The following is a 22,727-nucleotide window of genomic DNA, read 5'->3' as shown; positions in this document are numbered from 1 at the left end:
GCAAAATGCCACTCGGGCGTCGAAATGCGTCAGGGTCCGGCATGTTGAAGTTGCAAACAAAACCGAAGTTGGGAGATGAAAGGCTGGAAAATGCCAGTCGGCTTGCGAAATGCCAGTCGGGGTGCAAAATACCAGTCGACTTGCCAAATGCAGAAGTTGGCAAAAATCTTAAGTTAGCCAACCCGGACAGGGAAATGCAGTCGGGTTGCGAAATTTCAGTCGAGTTGGGAAATGTCAGTCAGGTTCCGAAATGTTGAAGCTGGCACAAGTTGGGAGCACCCAAGTTCTAGGTTGCGCAGTACCGGATTGCAGAATGGCAGGCAGCGAATGCCAGGCGGTTGCGAAATGTCGAAGTTAGTGAAAATCCAAGTTGCAAGCCCTGATGTTGTAGGTGGCCAAATGCCGGGGAGCAAAATACCAGTCGGGTTGCCAAACGCCGAAGTAAAAAAATGCGAATTACCAGAGTGCAAAATACCTTACTGGAGCTGCAAAATGCCAATTGGGACGCAATTAGTCGTATTGCCAGGCAGTAAAATACAGTCGGGTTGGGAAATGTCAAGTTCTGAAATGTCAGTCGGGTTGTGTGAAAGCCAACGTCGGCAAAAAAACCGTATATTGGGAGCGCTGAACTCGATTACAGACCAAAAAATACCAGTTAGGTTGCAAAATACAAATTAGGTTGCCTTCATTCCCTGTTACAAAATACTTTAGTCGGTGTACTCCTCAGGACACGTGTGCCAAAAGTGTGTGTACAGACCGCCCCTTTGGTTAGAGGAGTGGCGACACGGCCCATACGCCTTGTAATGTTCGCTTCATCAAAACGATTATGCCGATTCTTCGACTTTTGATGACCTTTATCCTCGACGCACAAAATGAAAAAGCGAGTACTACGAAAACGGAAGAATTACGAACAGATACGTCTCGTTCAACGGCGACCGACAATTCCAAGCCCTCTCGGATTACATGTTGTACGTCCCAGTGACTGCAAAACCCGCTTGCTCGAACGCATCAGCCTGAAGTTACCCTCAGCACGCCATACGCGAAACGATCTGCAACGCGACGATGGGACCTGCTGAAGAAAGAGGGGTTTCGCCGTCAACAGGCCGCGTGAACCGATGTATCTGTCGCGGCGTACGCCAGAAAAATGCTTTCCGAATCATAGGTGGCACGGAAAACGCGATATCAGATCACCTACATCGCTTACCTTTATCAAATTCTGTAAATAAGTATTTACCTTTGTGGGCGGAGTTCATTTAGTTGTGCAAAGCCTTCATTGAGGGGGGGGGGGGGGGGGGAGGGGGAGGAGGAACGTGCAATTATAAGAACATGTAAACAATCAAAGCCCTTCATTCGGAGGGTGAAGTACACGAACGGGTAGTTTGGGGCATACAGTTCCAATAGACAAAAAACTACGTCCCCAATCTATTACTCCATCGCTAACAGAACCGTTATTCTCCGACATGGGAAGAAGATCTCCAGGAACATTGTCGTCTCGTCTTGATTCACAGACATACCTCGGTATCGTCCACGTCGCTGCGCAATTATGAACACTCACACCTAACACTGGTGGCGGAGACCTAAATTTCGAGTGCTTGAGATTCTGTTTCGAGGTGGGTGCGGAATAGTGGCCTGGGAAGCGGGCGAATCTTTCACGTGTCTGACAATCCCCGGACCAGTGCGAGCTGTGCAGACCCGGAAACAGATCGCCACGCTTGGAAAGAGGGGTTGCAGGACCATCCACGGACAACCCGGAAGTTGCCCCAGCACGTCATACGGAATCCTTCTCAGCTCGCAGTGGCATTGTCCTACGGCGGCGATCCGCGCTACCGGATAAAAGTCGAGCTAAAGATCGACTGTATCATCGTTAACGCTTTGCTCTACATGGTTTGCACCAACGGCTACGAGTTGTCCTGTTTCATCAGGTATTTCCCAATTTCGATGACGTTTTTGGCCTGGTGGCGGACGACCAAAATACCACGCGTGTTTCAATTATCCGGCTGGTTATGCTCGCCACATCACCGTCCGACATTGACCTTCCGACTTACGGTGCCTGACAAAGCAATGAAGAAAGAAGGATTCGCCGTCGACAACGCCGTCGACACCGCAGGCCGCAGTGAGCCGTCAGAACATGCCTGGCGAGTCACTCAGCAATAGCCAAATGGCATCATGGACAACACGGAAGACGCGTTGGCGTACCTCGTGCAGCGCTTACCTTTGCTGGCGCCCGTAAAAATTGTTTAAATGTAGGTGGGGGGGGGAGTTCATTGAAGAAGGCGAGAAATATAAGAATGGTCATCTGTTCGGGCACACGGTACGATGGAATACCTATAACACTGCAGCCTCGTTTTAGGAGATTTGAAAACATGCAATGCTTAAAGATAAAGCAAAAATGCGATGTTTTTTGACCAGTAGCCCAGGGAAGTTAACAGCGGGGATGTAGTTGCGGATTGCCTGAAGTTCTGATCCGATGCAGTTTCTTTAAAAGGGAAGGGGGGACCTTCTCTTTATCCGCGGACGAAACTCCCAATGCAACTGGTGCAATTGGGATAGAGCGATAAGGCGATCATCGCCCTTTTTGACCTCCCTTTGCCGAGACCCTCTCACGGTAAGGCCTGTCCTCATTTAGAACGGCGGCGAGCTGCACTTTCGCCACATGCGCAGCTTCGATCTGCTGCCCAGGATGTATCTTTTAGGTGTGGCGCACGGTGGCGAACAGCACCGTCTGATGGACAACCTCCGGTTTTTCGGCAGTGACGGCCTGACCTATCTGGCTTGTCCCGACGATTTGCCGTCCGACAGACTGATTCCCTGTCCACGACAGGCCAGTTTCCGACCTGCAATGCCTGACCCGCAAAACGATCGGCGACGCCATGATAGATGTCCTATATCATTTATGAAGATAAGAAACAACAAAGGACCAAGTACAGAGCCCTGGGGAACTCCTGAGTACGTAGGATTCGAGTTAGATTCTTTAACGTTGAGGCAAACAGAGATTGATCGATCAGATAAGTAATCATTTATCCACGCCAGTAACATTCCTCCAATACCCATCTGCCTCAACTTAAATAGTAAACCTGTGTGCCAAACCTTGTCAAAGGCTTTGCTCACATCCAAGAATACCAAACACATATTATTACCGTTGTCTAAACCTTTATAAATATTATGGACGATTTTAGTTAGTTGACAGATAGTTGAATCACCACTTTTGAATCCTGCATTGTGAGGAATAAGAATATTGTTTATCGTAAGATATTGATATAAATGTTTATGGACGATTTTTTCAAATACTTTGGATATCGATGGTTGAAGACATACTGGTCTGTAGTTAGAAATACAATGTCGATCACCTTTTTTAAATACTGGGAAAACGCGGCACCTTTTCCACGCGGACGGAAAGACGCCGTTTTGTAATGAAGAGTTAAATAGTTTAGTAAGCGAGGGTACTATACTTCCTGCTGCACTCTGCAACATAAAAAATGCCCTCCTTGTATTTAACGAACTGAGACACTGACCAACTTCCTTTTCAGTTATTTGTATACTGTTTAAACGAGTTGTAGTAACGAAGGAAAAGTCCAGCAAGTCGGGGGCAGGAGATGGAAGGTCAGAAAGTGATGCAAAGAATGCACAGAAAGCATTTCCTTTATCAATATCACTGGACACATTTTTACCATTTACAAGTAGTGGTGGTATTGGAGGTTTTAGCTTTAGAACCCAACAGTGATTTCATTGAAGACCAGTAAGTCTTGGTATCTAGATTTGGGTCATATAGTTTGGTCTTTAGACGTGCAGCATAGCGACGAATTGCCTCTCTTTTGGCTGTGTTGGCCTCCCTTCTGGCTATATAGAAGCGAAATTTATCTTTTTCATTTTTAGATCTTTTATACTTTTTAAAGCATCTATTTCGAATTCGTAACTTATATCGCACATCATTGGTCACCCAGGGCTTGTGGCGAGGTCTCACGGTAATTTCTTTATTTGGGATAGCTTCCTTACAGCATGACAGAAAAAGATTTGACCATGCATACACTTTGTCATTTATATCAGTGAAAACGTCACATATTCCCCAGGGTGAGACAGACAGTAAGTTACGTAGACGGTCTATATCAGCACATTTAAGGTCCCATACATGTATTTTAAAAGATTTAGGTTTATCATTGCACAGAACATCCAGTTTACAATAGATCGTGCAGTGGTCAAGATTAGCCATGGGACAAGCCACTCCGTAATCTATTACATATCTCATATTGTCCACGATTATTAGATCTAATAAATAAGCACTATCTTCCGTATATCGTGTCGGCTCATTCAGTATTTGAAATAAATTTTTTCCAGCCAAAAGGTCGAAAAGTTTCATTTTTAATTCACTCTTATCATGGTATTTATTCCAGTCAGTGCAGCGATCGTTAAAATCACCAAATATTAGTAAAGCATGTGGGTTTTCTGATATAACAGAAGTGAGAGTAGAATCAAAGTTATCAATAAAAAGATCCCGTGATTCCGTTGATTGGTTAGGAGGGCGGTAACATACAGCAACTAATACACTTCTATTGAACAATTCAATTGTAATCCATAGCATTTCATTTTCATTTTCAAGATCTAATCTGCGTGTGATATTCAATGATGACTTACAATAAATGGCAACACCCCCACCATGCCTATCTCTGTCTTTCCTTATAATGTAGTACCCTTCTATATTAACTCTTTCATCTGGTATGGCAGAACTAAGCCAAGTTTCTGTTACACAAATAATATCGTAATCATGTTCTTTTACAAGTACGTTCGAGACTTCGTCTAACTTAGAATATGATGACATTTGATCATCAGACTGAGCCAGAAGGCTCCTAGCATTAAAATGACAACATCTTAAGTTATGCGAGCTTGGTGGTCCTGGATTTTTATGTATATCTCCGCATCGCAGCAGTAATGCGATATTGACAATTAAAACGTAATTCAAGTCGTTTAACATACAAAGAATACCTATAATAACACTAAATAGTAAAGAGTCAGTAGCATTACAAATCACTGTTAATTCATTCAGCAAGTTTATAAGTTTGATTAGGTGTACCCTACTTTTACAGCACACAAAGTTATAGCAAGTCCCGATTGCCACACGATATTGACTCAGGTAATCCATGACGTAACAACATTTAAGAACGAAAGAAGTACATGTTCTAGCCTGGTTACCATCGTACTCACTTTATAACAGCTCGAATTTTTGTTTATTACGCATGTAGTTTTCGGTAAGATCACGTGTAACATAGTCCAGTACATACAAGTAAGAATTTCAAAATAAATCACAAAAACTATGAGGTGTAAAGGTGCGTCCATAGTACGTCCTCAGAAGCACCAGTCGCAGACAGAAGCGTATAGGGAGAGGTGGGTTACTGGCACAATAAAGTATCTTGAGGAAAAAAAAACAAGTTATTAACAATGAGAGTTTGTTTACAAATATTATCACTAAGGTGAGTATTTTCAACTCATATATTGAGAATTGGGATTTGCCTAAAGGAGACAACTATTAATCAGAAATGAGGGCCAATCCTCCGTATAGTTTTGAATGGTAATTATTTATCTACTTATCGGATAAACAACGATTTGGGCTCACTGGAAGGATACTGAAAAATGGTCAAAGACAATACAAATAGATTGTACGATTTGTTAACCGTGACTTTTCACTTTTGGTACCCTGTAGCTTGGTACACAAACATAATGACGTCATTTTCCCGTCTGCTTCATATATTTATTGTTCCCTAATATTTGTAGTTTAATTTGGAATTTATCCGGTAATTCAACTGGAATATTTAATGTGTCATGGCCAAATGCATATATACATTTATATATTCTTAACTATCAGATAAATTTTTAATTTTTCGGGCTTACTTATGCAGATATATGGATATATGTATATATACATGTACATTTACACGGCCAGGGTAGATAACTCACTCTTGTCCAAGACCAATTCGTTGTGAGTACAATATTGTTGATCAAGTCAAGTGTTTTAGAGAGAGACATTGAGCAGCAGTTTGTGTTGGAGTAGCGTACATATTATCTGCTATTACGTAAGTTACGGCAGCAGACCGCACTTTGGTGTTAGTAGACACGCATGTACAGTCAGAGCTACTATACAGAAAGCACATCGGTCGGCTGTCTTTAATGATTATAGTATGAACACTCCTGTATCATGCACGGGAAAAGTGATTTGTCCGGGTTGATTAAATGTTCTCGAGATCCCATTCAGAAGCCACCTGCACCTTCACTCTCCCGTCTTGGGACCAATAGAACACATTTCCGTCGTGTGTCCAGGCTGAGAAAATCACACCTTCTTTCTTCTTTTGAAGTAATCTTTTAAAGAGCTTATACCTAGTTTTATTTATTTTTATTTATTTGATTGGTGTTTTACGCCGTACTCAAGAATATTTCACTTATACGACGGCGGCCAGCATTATGGTGGGTGGAAACCGGGCACAGCCCGGGGGAAACCCACAACCATCCGCAGGTTGCTGAAAGACCTTCCCATATACGGCCGGAGAGGAAGCCAGCATGAGCTGGACTTGAACTCACAGCGACCTGGGTCATTACGCTGCGCTAGCGCGCTAACCGACTGAATACCTAGTTTTAGTGAGATCTTCATTTATATACACCCCTGTGTAACCATTGGCGCTCTTCAGTAATGGACGTGCTCTAATCAGTTCAGATTTGGTTCGGTACGAAACAAACCTAACAATTATCTGGGACTGGTTTTTTCCAATAAAATGTGATCGCGAGATATCTTTTTTACACATTTCAATATTAAGATGAATTGCAAGTCGGCACACCGCATCATCAGTCGTTTGACCTGGTTGAAGTGAAAGGCCAGAAATCCGCAGACACTCTCGTCTACTATATTGTTCGGCTTTGTCTAAAAGGGACTGGAATTCATCCTTTTGTCGCATATTTTCTTCTGAGCTTTTTCTGACTAGGGAATTGACGATTGCCAGTTCAGATTTTCTTATAATTGTCTTATCCCTGTCAGCAATTTCTAGTTGTAGACTGTCAACTTTACGTGCAAGGGTTGTTATGTCATTCTTACTCGACGCTACTAGCTCAATTAGTGGTTTTATAGCCGTTTCTACAGCATCCAGGATTAGGCAATTTAGATGTTTGCTGACTTGAGGTGTAAATAAGCTCTCGGTAAGAAAGTTAGTGTCAGTTCCAGCCTTGGGGTTTGTTTCCTCGTATAACTCGGTTTCGTCCTCACCTCGATCAGCACAAATTAGGGACTGAATGTCGGGTAATGAATTCAATCTTTTAATGCTGGATTTGTGGCGGCCATATTCATTTTACGTTTTCCTGAAAATCTTGATATTGCTGTTCTTGAGGGTTGAGCAAGGTTACTACTAGAAGGAATTCCAGGTGACGTCTTCGAGTTTTCATATTGGACTATATCAGAGTTAGTACTAGCAGTTACCTTTTCACTGCACGCCCCACTGAAGAGAGACTCAATCCGAGGTTGGTTCATGGTGTTGTTGTTGTTCAGGCTGGATCAACAGGTAAGTCACAAGCACTGTTGTTTGCAGTCACTGATTTTAGCAATTCTGTGCTTCATAAACTCTATCTTCACGTTTGATTGCCCCAATTACCAAATGTAGAACATATCCACACAAACATATGTGAATCAACTTAGGGAAACTCTCAAGTCAGCCAGGATTACCACCTCTCACTGGTCCGCCTTATTCGATAGACGCCATCTTGTCTAAATGACTAAAAAAACACCTCGTTTGCGTCACCGGGAAACTTGTATCGCTCAAAGATAGAGGGAAGTATTACAAGCGGTAGTCCTACCAGGTACTGACTTGTCTTTGGACCTTTTGCGTGTTCCATTTCCTCTTTGTTAAAATTTTGAAGTTTACAAAGACACTTGTCATTACTAATGCGTAACTGAATTATCTGAGTGTAAATGTTATCAACATTCTAACTCCAAATAAAACTGGGTTTAGGGTCAGTGCTGCTTTTTACCTCTGGTGCGTCTTTCATGCGTTTCAGTATATGTATTTCTGTATCTCCGAAAACGTTACAATTCCTTAGTGCAAAGTGGGGCACCTTACTTTTGCAGTTAACTGTAAACTCGGTTATAATATTTGCAATCAATAGTAGGTACCGATCTATTTGTGCAAGAGGGCCCAAGAAAAGGATAGGAAGAATTCTTAAAGTTTGTGGATTTTATTTTCCATGCAAAATATTCATGTCGTGAAAATAGTAACAGGAATACATGTTGCAAATTTGTGTTACACAGCTGCATTTAACTGCACGTCTATAATTTACGATGTAGACATGAAAACACGCTGACTGCACGCAATTCAGTCGTGTGACTTTACTGACACAAAACATCGACTTCTAGTAATGTGAAGAATAAACACTTTTTTCAGTAATTTTCGCTCACAAAACGTTATATACCTTTCTATAAAACTATGTATACATCATTATATATAGCCAGTTTACATCGGTCCCTTTTATGCTTTATGACATTTACAATCTTCTGCTCAGTTGATTTAAATCCCTTTCATATCTGTTGTTATGGCACAAAATTGCGCTTTGATCTCATTTTAATTATTGCTTCAGTTTTGTAATGAAATAGAAGTAACCAGATATTAAATATATAGAGTAACTTCTATTGTGTTTTAAGCTTATGGATTCATCTTTTCTGTGAATAAACGGTGGGCAAGCAAACGTTTCCTAGTCTTGGCTTAGCTACTTTTTTGAAGCGGAACGCATTTATTGTTGCACGATTCTCCAGATATTTAGAACATGCGTCATAGGAAACATATATTTTCAAACAAGATTTTTCTCGGACTTACATGTAAACACTTTGCGTTAGTTAACATTTACTGTATCGTACAAAATGGGCAGTATGCTATGGGGTCCAAATTAACGATTTATCGCTATCGCTAATTCATGTATAACGCAGCTAGCTCTTAGCAGAACGTAAACATACTAGCATGTAATTAACGTCATTTTTTGCATGACTTTGAAATCAAATAAAAGAAAAATCATTGATAATGTAGTAATTACTGGTTTTACCTGCATAATAAGTGTTAATACCTACAGAACAAACTACCGACACGTGGTGTACAATATAATAACGGTATTCGTTGGTTTCATTCGTCGTTACGTGAACAAAACTATCTACTTGCCAGTTATGATATTCTAATTAATGCTAAGTAACATGGGACACGTGATGTATATATACTGCAATACCTAAAACCTTCGAAACTCTGTGCTTACACGCATGCAAGATCTAAAAGTATCGACAGATGTTGTTGATTATAAGTGATATGATATTTACAATTTAACAACCTGAGTGTCTTTAGCCAATCTCTCCAGTTTTCCAAAGCAGTATTATCGATAAAAGATCGGATAAAATGTTAAAGCTACTTTACTTTTATACACACGCCCGTGTTTCACTTCGATCATTTCACAATAATCTGGTCTAGAGCAAGGAATATTTTGCCACCTGACGTGACTCATGTAGGCTGTAGGGGTAGAGTTAATGCTCTGCCCAAAGTATGTCCGTGTGTTTACAAATGTATAAATGTTGGGCATCAGTACCATTCACTATCAGTATCATCTTCATAATCGTCATAGCTAGAGTCATTATAATCGTCATAGTCATCATCATCGTCATAATAACCATACCCATATACTCTAGCAAGATTATACTGGACTTCATTCATCATCAAGAAGCCCTGCACATGTTTTGGAAGTAGTGATAGCTGTCTGATGGATGCCGACATCCCTCGTCTGTGAGCAGCCATGTTGAGAGATCGTCGGATTGCTTTTCGGCAGTGCTTTTCTAGGCTAAGCACAGTGCCGGGTGCAGACCGTATTTGAGCCATTGCTTCTGGAGACAGATAATCCGACAGATGTGCATTTTCGATTACTTCATTTCTTTCTTCGCCGGACAGGCCTTCAAGGATTACCTCTATTAGGGCTGTATCGTCCTTTGTTAGGCCGCGCAGATAACTTGTTACGACTCCCTTGTTGGAATTATTCTGGAACAAATATGAAATAAAATAGTCAAAAGCAAATATTGAAGATTTCTCGCGCATCGGTTATTTCATGTAAATGTGTTGTTTTCGCGCATGATGGTAATTGTACATAATGACCCACGAGACGATACGTATTTATTTATTGATTCGATTGAAGTTTTACGCCGTAATCTAGAATATTTTACTGGTAAGTCGTAGGCCAACAATATGGTAGGGGAACAGAGGACAGACCCCGAATGAAACCCACGACCACCCGCTGGTTGCTGACAGACGTGGGCCATATGTATTTATTATATATATATATATATCATGCCTCTTCCCACAAAGAGTGGGAAATACACTAAGTTAACCCGCACACTCCAATAACTAAACCAACGACAGGTCATTAAGTTACTTTGGCAGTTTAATGACCGCACGATCCATAGTTGCATGGAGAATGTAAGGGTAAAAGTCTATAGAAAAGAAAAAGGCAACAGTTTATCAGTAACAGAATAACATGATTGTCATCCAGTACGGTTGTTTCAACTCAATAACATCCACATTGTATACCTTGTATCATATGAGACTTCGAGTTACATCCCTGCTTTAATAAACGGACTACCTTAAACACATCAGAATGAAAATACGTACAGCCACATTACTTATGTATGTATCACTACGCGTATATGGAGCAGAGATTATGCTTACACTGTGTACTTTAGGTCTTACAACGTGGTTTATTCAATATTTCCTTTTACCATGTTATTACACTTTTTTATGTGCAACATATACTCAACTAAACTATACACATGGACAATAAAACAGCTTCTTTTCATCATAAGTGGAAATTATTCCAGTTAGTATAATATCATAGTTCGACTACCGCGTGGTGAATCGGTAAAATGGCACCGCTGTGAACCATGAGCAATTCACGAAAGAATATTTCACTTATACGACGGCGGCCAGCATTATGGTGGGTGAAAACCGGGCACTGGCTGGGGGAAACCCACGACCATCCGCAGGTAGCAGACAGACCTTCCCACTTACGGCCGAAGAGCCAGCATGAGCTGTACATGAAATCACAGCGGCCGCATCGGTGAGAGACTCCTGGGTCATTATGCTGTGCTAGCGCGCTAACCAACTCAACCACGGAAGCCCTCAAATCGTTGGTAGAATGATACTCTCTGTAACGGCGGTCACAATACGCTTCCCGCCTTGTATCTGTAAAGATGCCATACTTCGATGTCATTGGTTACTGGGGTGTCACCTGAAGTAGCTGTTCAAATCCCAATGCGAATTTCGGCTTTCCACACTTTCCCATCTATTCCAGGAAGCGGTCAAGCGACCAGACCTACAGGCTATTCATCGCAATGAGCGTGCTTGTCTTTCAATTAGACGACGTCTCCTTTGTACTTATTGGGACTGTCCACTTTTCACTTTCAAGTACTCACAACGCCATCTCTTCCAGAATGTATCAGCCATTGTCTGAACTCGTTTCCACTGGGCCTTATAAAGGTCTGTACTACTCCAGTATCCTAGGGGTTCCATCACTTGGTTGCTTTTCCGTGTCAACAATTGTGAAGGGAATAAACTTACTGAGATTCCGGATCCGTGTTGACTGGAACAATGGAACGATCGCTTATTATCACCTCTAACGGAAATGTAGTTAGTGGTTCGTGGGTTAAGTTTTTGCCTGATATGTCCATCAATATCGAGTACAAAATCCTTCGGGTGACACCAATCATGCGTTCCCACACGCCTCGCATGTGGCAGGAATGTGAACGGTTGAAAAGCCAGGTTGTTCCCTTGTTATACAGAAAATTCTTCGTAGGTCCAAACTCCACATTTATGGCGTCTATCTTTAAGCTATCCGTTGCTCCTACGAAGTTAGTTCCTTTATCGGATCTGAACTGAGTGACGGCTCCTCGAATAGATATGAATTTTCTAAGAGCATTTATGAAACTTGAAGATGACATCTCTTCCACAGCCTCTAAATGGACGGTTCTAGTCGATAGACATGTGAACAGGACTGCCCAACGTTTACTGTTAGCCTGCCCACCACGGGTTTCCCTAGTCACGACATTCCACAGCCTAACGATAAGGTGTTTGTCAAGTTTGCTTATATCAGCGTTGCCTAGTCGTCCACCTGCTCTGCGTAAGCCCTCTGCATCCAATAGAGGATTTAAGGGCAGCAAGGGGCTGTCCTTTGGGTAAGTCCCGTTCTTAAAAATTGCTCAGAGTTCTCTGCTGTGCTGTTCTTGCTGAACCACCTGAATCATGTAATATTCGGCATCCTTCGTGGTCATAACATCCTTGCAATCCTGAGACACCTGCCTTCCACGACCATGTTGACATGTTTCACCTTTAAATCTACGGCATATGTGCTTCACGTTGCTTAACGTCCTGGTCAGTTCCTGCCATGTGGAAAAGCGCTCAAAGCGACTTGATCCGAGTCCTGGAGGTGGAGACGCTGATGTTGATAGAGTGATTGTTTGATTGTCCAGTTCGACCAAGGGTGAGAAGTTATTGGTTTCTTCGAAGCCTTTTGCCGGACCTCGTAGCCATGTGCCAATGGCTTTCTCTGTAGGCGTTGTCACTCGAGTTGCTTTATCAGCTGGATCGGCATGTGTTGGTACGAATGACCATTGTTCTGGATTAGTTGATTTCAATATCCTGCTGACACATATACACAGAATCTCCCAGTTTCGCTGGCGATGTATCCGAGAACAATCTTACTGTCCGTTAAAAATCTGACCTTGTTGGGCTGGATTTTAAGGAGCTCTGAAATGACTTCAGATATCTCCACAGCCAGGACGGCTGCACACAGTTCTAGGTGTGGTGTGGTCTGAGCGTAAGGTGGGGACACCTTTGCTTTGCCCAGAACAAATTACCAAGTTTCTCTGTCCGTAGTCGCCTTTAAATAGGCGGCTGCGGCGATGGCCTTCTCTGAAGCGTCACAGAAGATTTGAATATCCGTTTCTGGTATGTCTGCTAGGGATGTTGTTGCGTAGATTCTTCATATGTTCAAATTCTCCAGAGACCTGACAGAATCCTTCCAGTGCTCTCATCGTTGTTCAAGGTCATGTGACAGAGGTTCGTCCCAACCCTTAGTGTGCGTGATGAGCTCCCGCAGAAGCAACTTTCCTTGAAGAGAGACTGGCGCGACAAACCCAAGAGGATCATACAAACTATTCACTGACGACAGAATTCCTCTCCTCGTATACGATTTATCACTAGAGGATGCCTTGAAGGTGAAGTTATCCGAGTTGTCTCACAACAGTACCAGGCTTCGTTGCATGGGTAAATGATCTGATCCTAAATCTAAGCCTCGAAGGTCTTTACCTAGCTCTGTTGCAGGGAAGGCATCCATGGCATCAACAGAATTTGAAGCTATCTTACGGAGTCGAAGGTTACCGCCAGTCTTCAAAGATTGACGAGTTCTCTGGAGTAAGTCCACTGCTCCTTCATACATGGTTAGGGGTGTGATACCATCGTCTACATAGAAATCCCTCTCCACAAATTCCTTCGTGTCTTTCCCGTAGGACTCCTCACCCTTGGTAGCGATTTTGCCCAATCCATAAGTCGCAATAGCCGAATAGTTTCCAAATACACGGATGCACATGCGATATTCCACAAGTGGCATGTCCGCAGTGTTATTCCGATACCACAAGAACAGAGGAAATTCCGATGATCCGGCGCACATAGAAGCAATAGAACCTCGGCTCTATATCTGCTGTGATGGCCACGTTCTCCTTACGGAATCGCAGCAGGATCCCCAACAAGTTATTTGTCAGGTCAGGGCCAGTGAGCAGTACATTGTTCAGAGATATTCTCTCGCACTGTGCTGATGCGTCGAAAACACAAGGTATCTGATCTTTCTTTTGCGGATGGTACACTCCAAAGAGCGGCAGGTACCAACATTCATTGCCAGTTTCTAGGAATGTATGCTTTGAGTTTGACATTTTTTAAATAATATGACGAAGACGCAGGGGACACGATAATACGGGCGTCATAGTGTAGTTGTGTGGTAAAGCTGGCAACAGTGTCTTAAGAGGAGTTGACCATAATTATATAGTTGCATTTCATTTTAGTATATTGGAACCAAATGAAGTCGAATATCTGTAAAACATCCGAAAATAGCTTACCTGTGCTAAGGATACATCTTTTAAACCGTGTTGGGTTTCCCAACAGTAATGTAGTCCCACAGAAACCAGAACAAACGATTGCACAGAACCAAAGATCGCACAGACAGAAGAGAAGCACAGTCGCACGGTTGCCACTATACCTTATTCATGCCATCTAATGTTATTAGACATCTAAGGGTATTATATTTTGCATAAGTATATGCAAATCAGCGTTGGACGATCACAAGATAGCAATTGCAGAAAACGACAGGAAGTAGTGTTAACATCATTTTCAGGGTATTTCAAATTGTTTAATATTTTATTGTGGCTTTGTTCGGGATCATTGACAACTGTTGACCGATTCTTATAATTTGCTCAAAGTTTGGGTTTTTTTATGTCAAACGTTGTGTTGGAAATTTGTCGCGCAATTATTGAGCCAGAACGTTAATTTTGATTGACATCTCATACAGTATTGTTTGTTTCGAAGCCTATAGACTGTATATGATGAAAAAGCCTTCTTGCTTTTATCTTCATCAGCACTCACATTTCTCTTATAAACTGACATACCTGGGCTAAAGTTGGTAACACTGCTCCCTCTTTAAGAAGATAGGCCACAAGTGGTGTCTCCTTCATGTCCATTGCCTCAAGCAGAACACACTTGCCAGACTGTATTATAGAATAATCAGTTTAAGCATTGATATGAAGACTATAAAAGAATTACAGCCAAGAGAGTAAAGTCAAGAGAAGCGACGACACTCAGACAGTCGGCAAATGATCACACGCAACCGATGAAACACGGCCTATTTTTAATCTACTTCACAAAGGGAACTATTCTAAGAGTTCATGTAAATACTAAAACAGCGGCGATAGCTCCTATCCTCATGAATTAATCAAAATTCGGTACAAAAGAAAAAAAGTGCAGTGATATAAATAGCAATTTATTGGACGTCACTGGTCAAGAATTACTCAGATCCTGATTTGTGCAGGAATACAATAGTATAAAGTACGTGAGAAGGCCTGCCAGCAACCTGCGAATTGTCGTGGGTTTCCCACGGGCCCTGCCCGGTTTCCTCCCACCATAATGCTGGTCGTCGTCATGTAAGTGAAATATTCTTGGTTACAGCGTGAAACAACAGCCAAATAAATAAATAAATAGTATAAAAGACTTACAGCATATAGGGCAAAGCTAAAACAACGACAACAATGTGTTCCTCTGCATCCATACATGATTATATCTTTGGCAATGGAAACGCGGAATTCCTCGGGGCAAATATTATTTAACTTGGAATACTTCAAAACTGACCGCCCCCGTTGGGTAGGACGAATAGGTCCCTAGTTTTCTAGACAACGTTGTCGTTTAGGCCCAGTGAATGAAATAGGCCTACATTTTATCGATTCATATGAGAGACAACCGGGTAGCGACCTGTTGCCCGTGGGTTGCCACCCGTAAAACGTGGAGGACGGGATCCTGAGGCTGGTTAGTCTTACGAGACTAAGACTCAGACTCCGGCCCAAGACTCCACTTTTGCGCTTAGTTCTAAGTTTCCTGTCTCCCGCTCAGTCGATTTCGTCCTTCCCAGCGATACTCCTCTGCAATGCTACATGCATTAACGGCTCTGCAGGGGAGGTCAAGCTTTTTGAGAAGGAGATTTAAGAAGCTGAGATCAGGTGACATTCAAATTGAATGTGGTACGAAACAACGGGTTATAAGCCTGTTGCCTCTGAAAACTATTTCGGATATACCGTTTTTCGTATCAGCCCACAATCCCTTACATAGCCGGACCGAAATATTGATTTCAAAATATATACCTAAACAACTCAGCCCAATGAGGGTTTCCGCAGCTAGCACCCTATGAAATGTTCAAATTGCAGTGGAGCTCAAATTTTTTTCACACTGATTTTTCTCGCCACTGCCCACTGTTTCAAGAGGGGAAATAACTTATAAATACTATAAAAGACTTACAGAATAGAGAGTAAAAGCAGAACAGTAACGACAGTGTGATACTTGGGAAATGATCACCCAGAACTACTTTGGTTTTGCTCTCTATGTTGTAAGTGGATTCTGCTTGTGGACTAAGCATCCTTGATTGTTATGTTAAATGTGATGACAACACAGCTTTTTGAGTAATTCTAGTGACGTTTAATAAATTGCAATTAACATCACCGCATTTTTTACCTAATTCTGCTTAAGCCATGGTGTAGTGCGCGTGTAAATTGCTACTATCTATGCCGTTACATGGACAGTCACAATAAAAACCTGACTGTGGTAAATTGACAAGAGGCCGTATTTCACCGGTTACGTGTTACCATTTGTTACCAGCTATCACACTGTGGCCTCTGCTCTGTTTATACTCTCTATGCTGTACGTCTTTAGTTGCATTTTATAGTGTTGAATTCCTGTACAAACCAAGATTTTGCTTATGGAGTACCATACCCCACGCCTAATTCCTTTGCATTGTTTTAATGATATTGAATGTAACTCTACACACAACTGTAATAATTTGTTTCAGCCATGGTGCAAGGGAACGTGTAATTTTCTAATATTTAAGCATTTGCATGAACGGTTAGAGCAGATCCTTGACTTAGGTAGGTTAACAATGAGCACTATTTCATCGGTAACATATGACCATTTGCTAATGTTTTCCCCAACAAAACAGTTGAATTTGTTTGACATGTGGTATTTAAGTCTGGTGTACAGATGCTTCAGTAGCTCAAGGCAGGCTGGGCGGGATCTGGCCACCAGGTTACTCCTGTTTTTACAGCTTTGGGGAATTTCCACTCTTGCCTTGATACCGCAAGGCGTTCGCCAAATCAGAAAACGGAGTAATTAAATCAGAAAGTAAAGGTTTACCTGGTTAAATTGCAAGTAAATCTTTATTCTGTAATAATCGCACTTCACATTTAGTCTAGCCCGTCGTCAGTTTTGACACATTGCAGGAATAATACACGAGCGTACGTCATTCTTTCTTCGCCATCGTCATGTCATTGAAACAACATTTACAACAATGTATGTTTAGGCTACACATATGGGGAATATCAGATTAAATGGATTTGATAAATTATTTTAGTGAATGGGACAAGGTGACTTCATACATCGAACATACAAGGGAGGGGGTACACGTACGTTACTTATGTTATTTTCAAGGGGAGTAAATCGAGTATTTAATATTTTTCATTCTGCTGCGCACAGTCCAAAATAAAATTTGTAGGCTTTAAAAAAGTCTTTTCTCAGTACACATATTTCTAATACGTTACTTTGCGCCATCTTGCATGCATGACTTATATTGACTAAACAGTTATCGGGAACGTTTTATGCAATCAGAAACTATTCTGTAAAATGGACTAGACGGTGGCCTTGAGCTGTGGGATTGGAACCAGATGAGTTGTCAGACAAGTCAGACAACTACTGATATGGACCAGAACACTGTGATATTGCAGAGGTAGTTGGAGTTCGGCAGAGACAATTGGAAGTCTCCGACCCCTGCCATTCATTCAGCTATTTTGTACGCCTGCTCAGTTTTCAAGTGAACCTCTATATCTTAAACCGGCGAGACCATGATCGGGCCAGTCTTAAACTGGAGGCGCATGGATCCAAGAACCAGGCTTCTTCACTGGGTGTACACGCGGATGCAGATGACCCTGGGATAAGCCAATGAAACGAGGCCAGACATGTTTGCACTTCATCGCAGTTCCGTTGGAAATACTGTATCGGCGCCCGAAAATTTAAAAATTCCAGCCGGGCCAGGTCAGCTAACTACCGTCTATGAACAGCCGATGCCTTTGGAACGAAAAGGCTATGGATACTACGCTAACTGTTTCCATTTTAAATTATTATTTAAAAATAATACTCAAGCATTGGAAAATCGTTTTATGACCACCAGAATCAAATAAAAATACGTGTTTTACAGATACTATTACATAAACGCTTACACAACAAGCGTTAATATCAAAAATGCCACAAAACAACTTACATGATTCAGTGTGTTGACATCAGCACCGTGTTCCACCAGAATTCGAACACTGTCCACGTGACAACGTGATGCAGCCACATATAAAGCTGTCTTTCCATCCTGTGAAATTATTCATTTTAGAAAATCTAAGTGATTTTTTCCAGCTTTACAGAATGCGCAGTTTGTGGACAACAAAAGTTTTATTAAATTACCTTTTCAGGCAGACAGCACTAATGTTTACTCAAACCTCACGTTTTTAACAATAAAGATATGTACTGTAACCGTTGTTAACTGAATGACCTAACTTTGAATTGTTTCATAGATCCACTTTAATCTGCATTTGGTTTGATTGGTTGTGATTTATGTGAGGAGTTCACATGTTGAAAAGTAAGTTCCAGCGTTAAAACATCAGCTGCATTGTGTAATGATTAAAAAAATATGTGCAGTGGCATAACATATTGGTTGTCTACAACATGTTTGCGCTTGTTCCCAGTTCCGTTGGAACTACTCTATCTGCGCCCGACAATTCAACAGTCCCAGCCGAACGTTAGCTAACTAACGTCTATTTGCGAAAATCCACCTAAGAAAGGAAGATGCTGGAGATGAAGCGCTGTTGTTGATGTTTGAAGCTGAGTCAAAGTTCAGAAGCAAGTCTACAGATGTCATGATAAATCTGAACTCTTTGAATGTCCAGTTCAAACTGGAACTGTAAATAAAGCAGCACAGCTTATCTAGGTTTACAGTTCATTTTTATATCGGTTAATATATCGTATGTGATGCAAAGTCGTTCAAGGGATATTATCTTGTGCCAAAGATGTTTCTTATCTTTTTGATGAAGTTCTGTCATTGATGAAATACAGAATACAACACAGACGAAATAGCACATGCTGCATTTCCCCTGTTTATCGACGGTGCCACAGAAACATGGTACGAGAGTATTCCTGCGTCACAGATCGACACACTGGGCATACTAAAAACCGAATTTCTTAAACGGTTCGGACGAGAGCAAGTATTTGACTTAAGGGTTGGACCAACTGGCTTCAATTTTTTACTGAATGTGAACCATTGATATACAATTCTAGTTTGCTCAATGTTAGTCGTGTATAAAAATCCTCCTTTAAATTTTTTGGAAAATGATTAATTTTTAGTGTGTTTAAATATGCAAATTAGGATACATATACAACACTAGCATTAAAACCATTGGTGTTTGTTTCGCAGAACAGACAAGTGTATGGTATATTGTGTATGAAGTTTGCTTCCAGAAGTCATGTGACATGGCGGCCATTTTTAGTGAAAATGTTTTAAACATCTTAAAGTGAAAATGCGCTAAATAAATCTGACTACATTTACTCTATATACATATGATACCATACTGCTCAAAGACCTCGAAGTAAAGTTTGAGAAAGAAATTGGTATCTAGTTAAAAAATCTTTAAAAAGGCAAAATATGGACATGTAATAAACTTTATCGGATTTCAACGAGCAGGGAATTTATTCATATATTTTTTGGCATGCTGAACACCAGTATGCGCTTAGCGTATTACTTGGTGAAACAATTTTCTGTATGACGTGTGAAAACCATTCACAGACGTGCCTCATTTAAATACAATGGGCCATACCAAAGGTATTATTTATCTGATTTTGTAACAGCGCTACAGAAATTTATTTACGTAATTTTAATGACATGTAACTTGAGAACTATGGAAGCCACAAATGTGAAACGTGCACCAAACTGTAGCCCAAAACATGCCCTTTCCGATCTGTGCCAATGGATTTAGGCTACCATCAAGAGCTTTCTCGCTAAATTCGTAAAAACGAAAGTACCCAATTCAAGAGGTAGTAATTGGAACCCATTGATTTAACCTGTAGACATATATCGCGTATATGTTCTCTTGATCATGTGATTTGTACACCAGTTGTGATTGGTCAACCCTTTGCCATTGGACACCACTCCTCCTTCCATAGATCTATGTGAGGCCCCATATACATGTGCAATCTCACCACACTGAAGTAACCATCTTTTGTAACATTTTTTTTTCTGTTAACTATCATTGTGGCACAATTTTCTGTTAGTACTTTTCATAACCTGTAATGAATAACATAAGGAATGAGTGTTGGTGTGTTTGGGACAGCGTGACTTCAGACGCAAAGGATTGTGGGGTCACGCACTCATTTACCATCCTTGAGACGATCGCCACGTTTTGATTATGTCCTAACGAAATTCCCTTTTCATTCGTCTTCAGAATAAAGCCATATGAACGTTATACAGTGTGTCATCTGGGCCTTTTACATCTACACACACGCTTTTTTGCATGGCCAATCGGTGTAAGTTGTGCATGTATTTCCAACATTAGCTTTGTTTTACACAAACCGTGCCTTCATTACTACACGCTGACCAGGCCCCGGTTATTGACTGATATATTGTCCAGGCGTTCGGTTTCTGACAACGGTCAAGCTGCTAGTACACAACCAGTCTGTGCGTGGGAGGTCGTGGATTTAGACGTAAAAGTGGGGATTGCTGTTTCTCATTGGGCATGACGCAGCATCATCAAGCTCGCCGATCTCTTCGCAGGAATGCGAATGACTGGCCACCAGCCTCAATAATGAACGGTGTAAGGTCGCATTGAAATTTTCAACGCCGTGTATCTGGTTATATACTGATTTTCCACCTATAACTTAGGCTCCCATGTAAAACATGTACGTGTAAAGAAAAGAAAGAAGCGTAAAGGAAATTTGAAGTGAAAATTACGTCTTGTGGACGTTTATATAAGGGAGTGAATAGTAAGGGAGATACTGGCAAATTTTTCTCCGACTTGACCTAGTTACAGAAGGATTTAAACTCTAACCGTCTCTCGGCTGTGTGGCATGACGCAGATGTTTCTTGGGCAGTTGAATGGCAAAGATGATTGACGTTGGGAAATTGGCCTTGGACAGTTCGCGCCGGGCTTGTATCGGTCACCCCAGTCAGTGATGTCAGAGTTTGATCCCAACTTACCGAATTTGTCACGTAATTAAAATTTTCTGAATATAAATATTTTAAGTACGCTGTTTGGCGTAATTTGGTGTTCTTATCACAAATGTGGTCGTTTTTCTTTTCTGTGATGCACGGTTTTGTCCCATAAAACCGTGCATCCAATAGTCCAATTGTCCAATAGTGTATCATTGTAGTTTGAAAAGCTAAATATTAGTGGTACATGAACATGTTCTTGTATTTAAAAAAAAAATCAATTTTTTGTGTGCTCAAATATACAAATTAGGATAGAGAAATAACACCAGCATTAAAAGCATTGGTTTTTCTTCTGAACAATAGACAAATGTATGGCATATGTTATGTGTGAAGTATGTTTCCTGACGTCACGTGACCTAGCGGCCATTTTGGAAAACGTTGAACTGCTTTGAATGAATGAATGAATGATTATGGCTTAACGCCACATCGGCAATATTTCAGCCTTATTGTGGTTGAGGTTTTCGATATCGCAGTGAGAACATCAAAAACGCAACATAAATGTTTAAAATCAGACAAAAAACCCCGAAACAGTTAAAACTCGGAAAGCAGCATATTTTAAAAATAGTATATCTAGAAATCTGTATGTATATAAGGTTTTATCTATAAATATTTATGACAATTAAAATTCATATTTTATACAGTCAACCAGGACATGTTTGATGCCATATTGGGCATCACATCCAACACACTCGAGAGCACTGCTGCCATCTTGGATGAAATTGTGTGTTAGACGAGAATGCCCAATACGACACCTCGATAAAACTTTTCATTATTAGCAGGAACATTTCCGTCTGCATGGAAATTAGATCGTCTTCGTCCGGTGTTTAAAAAAGGTGAGCGAAATGATGTCACTAGTTATAGACCTATTTCTTTACTATCATCTGTATTCCGATTGTTAGAAAAAATTATTTACAAGAGACTACCAATGTTGCATATATAATAACTTACGTATTCTCGAAAACTCTGGTTTTAAAGAAAACGACTTTACTGTTTACCAGCTCACTCAGATTGTCCATAATATATACCACACGTTGAACAGATGTGAAGATGCTTGCCTTATATTTTAGACGCCAGTAAAACTTTTGATAAGGTATGGCACGCTGGTATAAACTTAGACAAATAGGAATCGAAGGTGACCTGCTAAAATGGCTAGAAAGTTATTCAAATAATAGATCATTTAACGTATGTCTAAATGGAGCTGAATCTCATCCTGAATACATCTATGCTGGAGGGCAACAGGGTTCTGTCCTTGGCTCCCTATTATTCCTTATATTTGTAAATGGTTTCACTTTTAACTACCTAAAAACTGTGTCTCTACTTGTTTCACTTAGAAAGAATCCATTTCGTCCTAATTTAATTTTGAATGGCCTTGAAGTGAAGAGCGTTGAGTCTCATAAACACCTCGGTGTAAGATTGCAGGAAAATGGAAAATGGGACAAACACGTTCTAGGCATCATCTGCAAAAGTAACAGAAAGCTGAGCATACTGACCAGGACTTAAGCAGCTCTTAGCACAAAATGCCTGATTAATTTACACTTCAGCACTGTCCGATCATCCATCATCCAAAATGCCCATGTTATTTTTGATAACTGTAGTATAAACCTCACTCAGAAATTAGAACAAGTACAACGTCGTGCAGC

General features: G+C 41.0%; 1 protein-coding gene across 2 annotated transcripts; it reads right to left on the bottom strand.

Annotated features, from left to right (window-relative positions):
* Positions 1-8,183: 8,183 nt before the first annotated feature.
* Positions 8,184-17,057, bottom strand: LOC135476796 (uncharacterized). Of its 2 annotated transcripts, XM_064756928.1 has the most exons (3): positions 16,983-17,057; positions 14,699-14,797; positions 8,184-10,031 (listed from the first exon to the last, which is right to left on the bottom strand). In XM_064756928.1, the coding sequence occupies exons 2-3, from the start codon at positions 14,768-14,770 to the stop codon at positions 9,582-9,584; spliced, it is 522 nt and encodes a 173-aa protein (XP_064612998.1). In that variant the 5' UTR covers positions 14,771-14,797; positions 16,983-17,057; the 3' UTR covers positions 8,184-9,581. The 2 variants fall into 2 exon arrangements, with proteins under 2 accessions (XP_064612998.1, XP_064612997.1); XM_064756927.1 differs by lacking the exon at positions 16,983-17,057 and having other exon boundaries at positions 14,699-15,570.
* Between the last annotated feature and the right edge of the window lie 5,670 nt (positions 17,058-22,727).

The sequence above is a fragment of the Liolophura sinensis genome, chromosome 10, assembly GCF_032854445.1.
Source record: "Liolophura sinensis isolate JHLJ2023 chromosome 10, CUHK_Ljap_v2, whole genome shotgun sequence".
Lineage (NCBI taxonomy): Eukaryota > Metazoa > Mollusca > Polyplacophora > Chitonida > Chitonidae > Liolophura > Liolophura sinensis.
The sequence above is the reverse complement of the archived record's forward strand: the minus strand, read 5'-3'. Positions and strand labels throughout refer to the sequence as shown.

What these genes read in the sequence shown, in the direction of transcription:
- LOC135476796 (XM_064756928.1), bottom strand. Translation starts at nt 14,770, where the DNA reads ATGGACATGAAGGAGACACCACTTGTGGCCTATCTTCTTAAAGAGGGA. An exon ending in TGTTACCAACTTTAGCCCAG is followed by an intron (nt 10,032 to 14,698) that starts GTATGTCAGTTT and finishes TATTTGTTCCAG; the next exon opens with AATAATTCCAACAAGGGAGT.